This window comes from Lampetra fluviatilis, chromosome 44, assembly GCF_964198595.1.
Source record: "Lampetra fluviatilis chromosome 44, kcLamFluv1.1, whole genome shotgun sequence".
Lineage (NCBI taxonomy): Eukaryota > Metazoa > Chordata > Hyperoartia > Petromyzontiformes > Petromyzontidae > Lampetra > Lampetra fluviatilis.
This window is the reverse complement of record NC_136318.1, coordinates 495,163-507,574: the sequence shown is the minus strand read 5'-3', so window position 1 is coordinate 507,574 and position 12,412 is coordinate 495,163. Positions and strand designations below refer to the sequence as shown.

The 12,412-nt window shown below is 46.3% G+C and overlaps 1 protein-coding gene across 4 annotated transcripts in view; it reads left to right on the top strand.

Annotated features, from left to right (window-relative positions):
* Positions 1 to 12,412, top strand: part of LOC144947215 (uncharacterized) — a 718,459-nt gene that overhangs the window by 607,008 nt on the left and 99,039 nt on the right. For all 4 annotated transcript variants that reach the window (XM_078876412.1, XM_078876409.1, XM_078876411.1 and 1 more), the window contains exon 6: positions 2,497 to 3,161. In XM_078876412.1, coding sequence (XP_078732538.1) covers positions 2,497 to 3,161 — 665 coding nt within the window. The remainder of the gene's footprint in view (positions 1 to 2,496; positions 3,162 to 12,412) is intronic.

The following is a 12,412-nucleotide window of genomic DNA, read 5'->3' as shown; positions in this document are numbered from 1 at the left end:
AACAGCGGGGTTGTCGTATGGAAAGACTTGCCACCCCCCTCCATAGAAATGTGGAATTTCCATCACTGACTCGGGCTGTAAATGGGAAATGAGCACTGCCACAATCCTCATTTGATTTTTAAGTTAATAAAATACAAATACGCAGAATGTTTTGACGTGAGAAAATGATGAGTACAAGATGCCAAGGAAGACGGTAGATTATAGAAATTTGAACAAATGGATGAAAATTGGGGTATTTAATGCAAAGTTGTTAAGTAAACATCATGGACAGACCAAAATGGAAGGAAAGCCGTGATAATTATTGATAATCAACGTCTACGAGACAGGACGCGGCTCACCAATAGATAGAGACACACACAAAATGCACACCAATTCAGAATGCTTGCTGGGGTACATTAAACGTTGGCTTGTGAACACAGGTGTCTGTGAACACAGGTATATGTGAACACAGGTGTCTGTGAACACAACATAAAAACACAGGTGGAGCCACGGCAAGAAGGCCACTGTCTCCCAGCCCTGTGAACCTGGCAGTGAACCGCTCTAGTCTGGGCTCCTTCACCGGAGGAGTAGGAAGAGAAAAACGACGCGAAATCTCTGACTCTCTCTCGCTCCTGAAGCCCTCTCATAGCTGCAGAACTCAGACGTCAGCATTAAGCTCGTGAACATATTGCTTACATAGGCCAGACTAGAATAGAGAGGCCAGAGAGGCACAGTTGATAGGAATTGGATACAGGGTGCTTAATTTTTTTAAACACTTCTGAGAATTGGCAACAATGCCACAAGACATGTGCCTCCAGGCTCTGGAGACCACCTGGAGAAGATTCCAGGCCATGCGTTGACAGCGATGGCAAACAAGTGGAGACTCTTTGACTTTTTTAAGCTCTTAGCATACATTTGTTATCATGTTACGATGTATTATTCGTTATTTTTTAATTAAAAAACGATAGTCCCATATAAGTGTTAATATTTTTTGAAGCACCCTGTATATATACTACTGGGCTTGATAAGAATTCAATAATTTAAAAAAATCCTGGTTAACAGTGTTTTCCATATGCCACTTAGTGATGTACTCCTGGGTTGAATCCTCGAAATGTTTACTGAACCCACGTACGTGTCACTGATTAGTGACATTCCACGAGTGACACTTTTGTGACTGCTGCACAGTATCTGCATGTCACCAGGAGTCCATTGCTAATTGCCTGAGATGGCTTTCAAATCAATGATGGAAATAAGTAAACGGTTCCTAAAGATGTTATACATTCTAAACATTTGTAGAAGTCAATGATTTGTTATCCCAAGCTGTTCCTTGTTATCCACAATGATCTCAAATGTTTTAGTGCCCCTGGTTATATTGATGTCATATTGCCACCAATTACTTAATGAAGCTAGAAATAATTGTAGTGTTGTTAGTAAATCGATACTCATTTACAATTTATGTATGTTGCACCAGGAATTGAAAAACATTTCGACCGTGTTTCCAAATAGAACCGACACAATTTGCATGCAGCGTACAGTTGAGTACTGTATGTATTATTTGCAGCGCTGGCTATTTGAAATTAAATTCATTTTTGTGATGATATAGTCATTTTATCCAATTCCAATCTAAAATTAACTTATTCACACGAGCATAGTACTCTGCATCATACCTATTACAACAGGTTGTTTTTTTCATTCACGGAAATGCAATATCAGTTAAGCTTTCTACTCTTTGTTCATTATCAAAACAAATCCATCACTCTTGCTTTACACCCATCACTGTCGAGGGGATGCGTTATACGTGAGCTGGAAGTCGTGAGCTGAAAGAAGGTTTTTAGTGGGGTCTTTTCTTAACATACGTATTGGTGAGCTGCAGCTGTATTAAAACTAGTTTTGTTCCATGTATTCTCACACCTGTAAGTTTTAACCATAGTTATTACATTATTTTTAAGTAACCGCCATTTCCAAAAAAAAAAGTTTTCTCCATCATCATCATCCTCATCACTGTCAATTCCCTAAAAACCTTACGCCATCTTTATATGTATGTATGGTGAACTTCTTTCACACCGTACATAGCCAACCGTGCTAATAGGAGGTGCTAATCTTTACCGTAACCATTACAACGTATACTTCATGACGCCCTCTCTACACATCCAACAACGCCCATTAATCTCGATGCACAATTCGCATGTACGTTTGGAGTTTGCATGTTCTCCTCGTGGTCACGTGGATTTTTCTCCGAGTTCTCCGGTTTTTCCCTCCGCATTTAGAATCAACATCACGCGTTTAGAATATTTGGCTGCTATAAATTTCCACACGATAAGCCACTTCGTTGAGCTATCATCTATGGCCAGGTCGCTAAATAGCTCATTGGGCCTTACTTGGTAAAATAAAAAAAGTGTTTCACAGTTTACTATCGCAACCTTTTGCGATGCTCGCCGCCGTTCCGCAGCCGTCGTTGTCGACCCGTGACTCTCCCCCCCCCCTTTCTCCGCGTCCCCCCCCCGCTGACGCCCGAAGGCGGCGGCGATGCCGACCCCAGGGCGCCGTCGCGCTCGCCGTCCCCGCCGTCGCCGCCGCCGTCTTCCTCCTCCCCGTCGGCGTCGTCCTCCTCGCCGTCCCTGCAGTTCCCGGCGGTGCCCGGCGGGCCCAGCCCAGTCATCCACAGCCCCCGCGCCGCCCTCGAGTTCCCGGGCGTCGTGCAGGAGCTTCCGGCCGCCAACACGTTCGTGTCGGCGCGCGCCACCGTCCGCACCCCCGGCCAGGCCGGCCCGAGCCCCCCGTGCGCCCGCGAGCCCGGGGACTCCGTCGCCGAGTGCGGAGGCTCCAAGTCGGTCTGCCGCAACGCGGCGTGCGACTGCTTCGAGGTGCGCGGCGCGGGCGACAACGACCGCAGCCTGCGCCGCCACCACCACCAGCAGCGCCAGCCGCAGCCGCAGCAGCAGCAGCGACGCCACGAGGAGCGTATGCCGCACCACCGGCTCGAGGATCACTTTGGGTGCCAGGCGGCCGTCGTGCCCGCGGGCGCCGCACGGGAACTCTCCGACTTGGCCGCCAAGAGCTCTGGCGATGACCTCCTTGGGTCCGAGAGCCTGGGAGATGGGGGGAAGGTGACCGTCATGATGATGATGATGGTGAGAGACGGGGAAAGGAACCTCGCGGAAGATTGCACCAGCCACGTTCACGTGAGTGTGCACGTTTAACTTCCACGGTTTATCCAGAATGCTCCCAATTATGCTAAATGCTTTGCGACTTTATACCTGGTTGTCATTTTTCATGTTGTGTGTCGATAGAATTTACTTTGAAATATATGTGTTTCCTTTGTACTCTGCAATTTTGTGCTTAGACTGAATTTCATAAGGATGGGAGCAAAACGACAGAACATGTGACGTCGTGCGCATTGCAGAAGGACACTTCAATGCGATGTATTTTGCTTCATAACTGTTGTTTTTAAAGAGAAAAAAGTTATCCTACTTATGTACTTTATATGTGTTTAAAAAAAAAGAGAAAGGTTATACCACTATAGAAATTATAATTGTATAGTTTCTCCAATTACAGTGCACAAAAAAGCCATGAATCGTTTGACGATGTTAAAAAAAAATGGCAAGTGGTTAACTGTGAACTTTTAAATAAAACTTCGAGTGATCGGTCACAACCATTCCAAATGTTATAATTTCTGAGGTTTGCCGACAGCTTTAAGGATATTTCACAATTACTCTCTGGAACAGCTTAAAGATGGCCCACAACACGCCAGGGCTTGGATATAGGGAGCAATTTATTTTAACTAAATTTATCGTCAGTAGTCTACAAAGGCAGAATGTTGCATTGATGATGGATTTTTTTTTAAACACTGTGAGATGCGGTTTTGCATGAACGACGCTGTATAAAACATTATTATAGTTCTATATTTAAACAACTGAGTTATTTAAGTGAGACATTAGGCATTACTTTGTTCTGACATTTTCAGAACCGACATTGGCTTATAACAGACCAGTTCTGTTTTACCATCTGGATTACATGCACATTTTAATTATAATCAAATTGTACATTGTACTCAACTTTACTTGCATCCCACCTCTGTCCCACATATACTCACTTATGCATCCCCCACCGACGTAGTCCTCTCCCATCTCGCTTCCCACGTGGAAACTGTAACAGCTTGAATATTGACGCTCTTCCCATCGCTGGTGCTGCTGTGCATAGCCATTGCTCTTCCCCAACCCACACCCCGACACCTCCACCTGCCCCTCGCTCGCAGTCGTTTCTCCCGTACTGGCACGGATCAAGGAACTGGTAAACAGTCCCCTGTACAATCAGTGGCCGAATGCCGGACAGATTAAACACCATTACCGTTCACCAAAGTAGGATTGGAATCGATCGATTCTGATGCTGTGCACATTTTTATTTCAAACTATCCAACGACTGCGCTTTGTTTTTGTTTTAAGGAAAATTCTGTGTTCATTGGTGAGCCAATTGACGTTGTTTATTTTTAGTAAGGTGACGGAACTCGTTCGTTATTATTCGTAGGGTTTCAAGGTTGCTTTGGTAGAGACGGTTAAGTCCGAGTTTTGCTTTGAATGGGACCTGATCGGCACGCGTATTTATTGGCTCATCACACGGTACCAGATCAAGCAAGTACAAACATTTTACAGGATTATTTATATTTTTTGAAAATAAACTAATAATGATCAAGTATGCTTAAAACCACATGATTCCTTCAAGAGGATGTAGTCGAAAATGTAGGATCCTATGTGGCTTTCCCTGGACACGCGAAGGTTATGGGTGTGATTCCAAATTGGATAAACAATGCATTTATATTTACAGTGGAAAACAGTGAGTTATCGCAATCGCCACCGGCTCTTTTTTATTCATCAGCGTTGGCGTCTGTGCAGAGGTAGATATCCCACACAAGCCGCCACCGCCTACACCGTGGACAACACAAAGGCCCGGGGCACTTAGCCAGTCGAGGCGCCCCAGTCATGTGACCTACGCATTTGCGAGTTGAGAAGAAGTTGTTGTTCTTGTAGAGTCAAGTTGAGTAGCACGATGATCCTGGCTCGCTGTGATCGTCGTGGTCCTCTTGTCGTGACTCTCGCCGCTGACGGTTGGTCGGTGGCTTTGCTACTCGTGAGAGTGACGACGACGACGAGGTCGGTGGCTTTGCTACTCGTGAGAGTGATGACGACGAGGTCGGTGACTTTGCTACTCGTGAGAGTGACGACGACGACGATGTCGGTGGCTTTGCTACTCGTGAGAGTGATGACGACGACGAGGTCGGTGGCTTTGCTACTCGTGAGAGTGATGACGACGAGGTCGGTGGCTTTGCTACTCGTGAGAGTGATGACGACGAGGTCGGTGGCTTTGCTACTCGTGAGAGTGATGACGACGTCGATGTCGGTGGCTTTGCTACTCGTGAGAGTGATGACGACGAGGTCGGTGGCTTTGCTACTCGTGAGAGTGATGACGACGTCGATGTCGGTGGCTTTGCTACTCGTGAGAGTGATGACGACGAGGTCGGTGGCTTTGCTACTCGTGAGAGTGATGACGACGTCGATGTCGGTGGCTTTGCTACTCGTGAGAGTGATGACGACGTGGATGTCGGTGGCTTTGCTACTCGTGAGAGTGATGACGACGAGGTCGGTGGCTTTGCTACTCGTGAGAGTGATGACGACGTCGATGTCGGTGGCTTTGCTACTCGTGAGAGTGATGACGACGACGAGGTCACGTGACAAGGCGCGCCGAGCCGCAGATGGGCGGCTAACTGTTTGTGACATATCTGCACCTACACGGGCGTCGTCGACACTTGCATTGGCTTCCGGTTGCTGAACGAATGCAATGGAAGGTCGCACTCATCACACACAAGGCGCTTGCTTCAAATGAACCACAACACCTTGCTGATGTCAAGGAGCATGAACTATCACGCAAACTGCGGTCATCCTCGCAACCATCGAACGAAGACGGTCACCGCATCGCGCATTTTCAGATTTGCTTCTGCAGCCGTCTGGAACGCTCTTCCTTCCTAAATGAAGAAGCCACTGGAGCTGTGCACTTTTAAATTATGGAGATTGACAAACTCATTTCTGTAGAACGGCTTTTTTAAGTTTAGTTTGTTGTCCTTACCCCCACGTCTGATTAGCACGGTTGACTACGTACGGTGCGATAGAAGTTCAAAACACAGACATACAAGCTGAGATCTGTGTGAACGTCAGCTCCAAAAGGGACTGTTTCCAGTTACACACGACACTTGCTGTCGACATGTTTCTATCCTCACAAGAAGATGTTGGCCTTTATGATGCCCTTAAAGATATATAAAGAGATTATGCTGAATTTGAATGATGTAGATTGCTCTTTGATTTTGAAATGAGGGCGGCAGAGAGTGTACCAAGTGTGTAATATCATTGGCGTAGAACAGAATTAGAATGTGTTGAAGGTTTCGGCATAATTTGATCATTCAGAAGGAGAGGAGAGGTCTCAGGGGTTGTGTAACATAATTTTATAAATTGATTCTGTTTGATAGAATGGTATGAAAGCAGCGTGGTAATTTACAGCTTATTGCACTATTAATTTGATGAAAGGACGAAAGGATTGTCTAACATTAAAAACAGGCATCACGAGCTTGCATCATCGTCATCATTCCCTTGTATCATGCTAAATAAAACTGTAAACTGTTTTATTTTTCTAGGTAAGGCCCACTGAACTATACAACTCTTTTTCAGAAGCGACCTGGCCACAAGTGATCGCTCAACAAAGTGGCTTATCACGTGGACATTTATAGCAGCCAAATACTCTAAACGCACGTTGAATCAAAATGTTAAGGGAAAAACCAGAGGACCCGGAGATGAATACACACGGCCACGGAAATAACACGCAAACTCCAAATATACAGGCGTCAGGGTCGGGATCGGGATCGAACCCACGCACTCCTGCGGAGCAGGCAACGCAGTTAGCATCTCGCCACTGTGGCACCCCAAATAACCTTGTTGTATTCAGAGGACTGACACAAGACACTTCCTGCTCTGCTAATGTGCAGTTGTGCAAGATCTGGGCGACCATCTGTGATCACATTAGAGGGTTGTTATCTGGTAGCAAAAAAAAACTAAATAGCGCACACAAGTATCAGGGTGATGCCCCAATTACTTTGCAATTTTTACCCAAAACACATTGACGTAAGTTTCATCATGATGAAAACACTTCTTGAAACGCCCTTGTCTATATGAAAAATAACCGTTGTGCTTTTATTATGGCTGAAATTACATTTAAATATTTTTCTAAATACGAATGCAATCCCAGGACACTTGGAAATAAAAGGGCAATGTGTGTGCTCCCTCCACCAAATGACTCATTTGCTCTTCCTCATAATGGCCCTACATGTTGAGTGTTTAACAAACACGAGTGGAATTTGCAAAATGAACAAAATCGATGCACAGTCACGCAAGCCTTTAGCCCGGGTGTGCCCGGCTGACACCGCGTGCACCAACCCACGTCTCAATGCAGCCTTGCTGGTGACATGTGCTGGAACTGCACGTGGCATTGTGGTTGTTTGTTTAATTGCTATTGATATACTGCATATGAGTACAGTCGTGATATGAGTTGATCACGACGTTTTGAAAACGTGACATTAAACATGCATGCCTATTAATGATATTTTTCATCTGAAATGTTCATATGTGACTAGTTTGTATTCAGTAATAACCACATTTTTATCAAACAAGCCCAACATTATGCTGGTGCTATATGTTTTGTCTCATTCCAAAAATGTGTTGTTAACTCCTTGCATATCATCATCCTCATCATGCACCACGATCAATCGACTGCTGGATGAAGGCCACCCTCAGCTATAATTCCATCTGCAATGCCCCTGCGATATGACAAGCCATCAGATCAGAATCCTTTTCAGACTCATAATCTTTATTTATCCTGTGGAAATCCGATGAGGTACGAAGCTCCTTGTCACAGATACCAAGGAACCAATTCCTAGCACCTGCGCACGAGCTGATTTGATCACTCCATCTCCTCGGTTGACGACCGCTTGGACGCGAACCCTTCCTTGGCTATCGTCCTTCACAATCGGTCTCCAATACCCTTCTTGCGACGCGTCCTGCCCAACCCCCCTGTGTGTACACGAAGCTTAATGCTGAGGACAGATTTTATTACAGTTTTGTGGTTTTAATGTTGACGCTCAATCAATAAAAAAGTCAATCTGTCTTCATACTCGGATAAACACTCGTGCACGTCCTAAGAGGCAGTGCGAATGATAGCAACGAGACACTCCCATCGCGTGGATCAGATCGGTCTCCCTGATCGGTCTCTCACATCGCGTGGATCAGATCGGTCTCCCTGATCGGTCTCTCTGATTGGTCTCTCTGCGCCACAGCCACAGATGGCCGAGCAATGGCACAACGAACCGTCAAAGAGCCTGTACCATAATCCACCAAGTTTGACAATCACTCAGTTCACCGACGATACTCTCTCACTCTCTTGGTGGGCAGGAGGAGATGCCTCGTTATAATCTAAGTGGATTTCCATGCGACTACAACGACATGATTCTAATTGACACGCGTTTGATGGGTGTCCATTTCATGCACCGTATAATCTGTCGCTGCGTGTTGTCAATAGTCTGTACTCTTCCTACCTGAAGTGGTGAGTTGAAGTTTGCCTGGGGAATGCCCGTGGCTTTGTTTTAAGATGCCAGGGGGACGAGAAGGAGGTTTGTAAGCGCTCAAAGATGATGACATCTGCCACGCCACTTCCTTCAATCCAACGCTTCAAAGCTGTGGATGAGTGACTTCTTGCTGCATTTCAGTTTTACAAAACTGCCTTGAGACGAGAGCTGATGTTTTCATTAAATTAAGTGGCCTGGAATGTATTCCAAGGCATTCGACTTTAATGAAGCTAGCACGCAGGGCTGAGCAGACCATCTGGTAAGGCTTTTTTGTCATGTGTAATCAAAACATGAAAGAGGTCTTAACAAATGAGTGCGTCTTTATTTATCGATAATCTTTGTACGATTCTACAAAGTGTCCCTGATGTTCAATATATATTCACGACAACCTTTCTGTTTTTTGTGATGTAGACGTGTAATTAGGTTTCTCTTAATCTCATTATTGTCTTAAAAGTTATTCTACAATGATGCAATTGTACTTTGCTTCTCCAAACTAATTTTTGAGCCTGAGTTTGTATTTTGTAGCTTGTTGTTTGACCACACTTTCAACTCAACATCATTTGTAGTGGGCCGTTCCTCTTCAAATTAAGATTGGACACAGGCTTATGCTGCACATTCCGTCGCTGTGCGTCGATCACACCGATGTCATACCGCAACAGAGTAAGCAGTGCGAGAACTCGGTACGTACACGCGGGCTTGCATGCTGTCTCGTGTCAACATGAAGTCTGATGAGAGTTTGTGAATGTCTCGCTCTTGCGATCCCTCGCCTGCGAGTGAATGGTTCAGCCGGTTATGGGTGTTTACTAAAGAGTGCCTCCCAACCTGTTCCTCGTGGTGAGAAGTGGTGCGCGGAATTCTTAAGGACTTCACAATTTAGAGTCATTTTAAATTTGAAAAAACAATGTGGTCCGTGGTGGTCTGTCAAAAATTGCTGGATGGTTGATAGTAGCCTGACGCGTGCAGGAAATGTCCGTTAGCCGCCGGATTCGTGTTTGTTTCATCAGGCCTTCAGAAGGATTGTAAATTAGCACGTTACAGATGGTGCTGTTGATGCCTGCGGCCCTGTGTGCAAGGGCGCGCGAGTCTCCTTCGTACGCACAGGGAGGCCTGCCCCCTGGACGCCACGTTCACTGAGATGGACAAAGGCAGAGGAGGGTGCCTCTGAACGCCGAGCCTCACGAGCACAAAGTGGTGGCTTGCGGGAATACACCAAGTGCGGAAGGGCATCATCGCCTGGCCTCTGTCTTTATATGTATGCTGTGCACAGCCCCTAGTGAGGTAAACACACTTCTTTTTGTATCGGCGATGTTGTGAGGGGACTGGCACGGCTGTGTGATGTGAGGTTCCCAGCAGGGAAGGGTGGGGGGGGGGGTACAATGGCCAGGCTCTCATCAATCTGTACTGACCAGTGTGGTGAAGTATGGTCAAACAGTCCCCATGACTGACACAAATTACTGAAAATGACAATGATTTAACACGTAACAGGTGATATTACCTTCGTGTGTTATAGGCGGCACTTTGAAATAATAATGCATTTTACCTTGGCAAGCCTCGCCATGTCTCAACACTCATCCAGTGGCTCCTGCTACAATCGGATTGCTTGCCCAATTAGAATAATGAGTGTTTGGATTCTTGTCGGAGGGATCCATAGAAAACGATGAAAACTCACCACACAGAGGAGTGGAATGACGCTCAAAGTGCTGCATAGATCGAGACTCCCAGAATCCATTGCTGCACCTCCATCTCCTGGCCAACCCCACGGCCATCCTCAAACCCAACAACATCTGCTATTTCCAAGCAGTCTCCCATTCCAGTGTTTTCTAAGCTCAACCCTGGCATTGTCACTTTAAAATATTTCCTGTGAGGGAGATATATTTATCCCCTCCGGGGATGACAAGTGAAACTACAGTCCCGGGGATGAAAAAGCAGAGCCAGGGAAATCCTCCCCAATGCCCCCTCCTCCACAAATCGCACCTTTGGGACAGGGTCACACTTAAGGGAATTTGAGAATAATAGGACTTTCCCCAGGTTCTTCTAAAATGATCCAGTCTGTGTGAACTAAACCGCAACATATGGCATTCCAAGGTTGTTCCCCGCCATATTGTGAATTCGTAATAAGCAGAAATACTTTTTACTTCAGTTTTTTACCATTATTTGAATGACCAGTACGGGCACATATGGCATAGTTCATTTTGCTGTCATCGTCGTTGACACGGTGAGTACTGCCATCGTCCATCACTGCCTGCGGCAGAATTGTCGCAGTTTTGATTGGAGCTTAGGACGACCATCGAACAAAGACGGTAGTCACCGCATCGTGCGCTTTCAGATGCACTTCTGCGGCCGTCTGGAACACTCTTCCTTCCAATATTAGGAAGACACTTGGAGCTATGCACTTTTAAATATAAATTGAAAACTACTTTCTTTAGAACTGCTTGTTGTGTTTAGTTTGTTGCCCTTTCCCCATACCTCTGATTAGCAAGCTTGGCTACGTACGGTGTGAAAGAAGTGCAACATACATATATGCATACATATTAGGCCCCGAAGATTTTAATGGCGTTGTTAGTCCACTAAGCTTCCTGCGCAAGAGCCACAGTAAGACGGGATTTGTTGACATTGCCCATCTCCCTGGAGGACGAACGCGAGTGGAGGCGAGTCGATGGCCCGACCCGCGTGCCCGCGACTTGACAGGAAGAGCCTCGACATTTGTTGAGTGGCGCTCACGACGGGGCACGGCACGGATTGTCACGATGCGTTCTGTCCGCATCGTGCAAGTTCCGCCCCCCCATCTCACCCCAGTGTACTAATGTCAAAACAGCGGTAACCGTAAACCGCGCTTGTATTAAAACACCCCCTTAATAAAAAGCCACAACTTTATGGTACTTAATTAAACACAAGACGTTCACGGATCCACAACCGTAGCTGTGTATAAAAGCCTGCTTGCGTGCCAGTGGGGCACTGCTCGCAAAACCTGGGGTTTTGCGGCCTCTTGGGAAGGCTGAGGGCCCGGCCTGCTGATCCCAGTGCACTAAGCCATTTACGTGGGATCATAAGTTCGGTTTTACATGCACGTACCAGCTGCTGGATAGGCTTCCATGGGGGTTTTCACGTTGACGTGGGATTTTAGCAGAAGCAAAGGCATTTTTTTATTCCCTCCCAAGCACCAATGTAAAACACTAACGTTTGTTTTGTTCGCCAGAGTAATTGAGTCGTGGAATTTTCAATTAGCTGCGATTAATGTAGAATCAAACTACGCTATTTCAGTTCCCAGTGGTGTACGTGCGATGGGAAAGGACTCGGTGAGGTCTATTAAATGCCTGCATGGTTGTTCTTCCGTTTGCTTTGTTAAGGCAGGGCCTGCCGTGGGCAATGATGATGCGGAAATGAAGCAGCAGTTCTTGAAAGAGCCTTTCCCCCCCGAGACTTTTAGAATATTTCATCCTCTCTCAGCGCCTGCAGATGTGCACGACCAAAGCTGGCCCTCCAGAACTTCATTTCAGCTATGGGTGCAAACTACGAATGCTATACACATCTCGCCGGTACCCGAGAGATGCATATATAGCCGAGTTGGCGGGAACTGGCAGCGAACTATTTATCTCTTTCTAAGAGTTGTCACCAGACAATAATCTGTCAGGTTTCATATCCGAGCGGCCATTGCGCAGCGGTGCCGTTCGGGGCAACGCAGTGAAAGTGTACGTGGCTATGGCGAACTGGGGGCATGGCAGCAGCGGCTTGCATGCGCAAGAGTTTAATTATTTCTGCCACCACTCCCCCCTA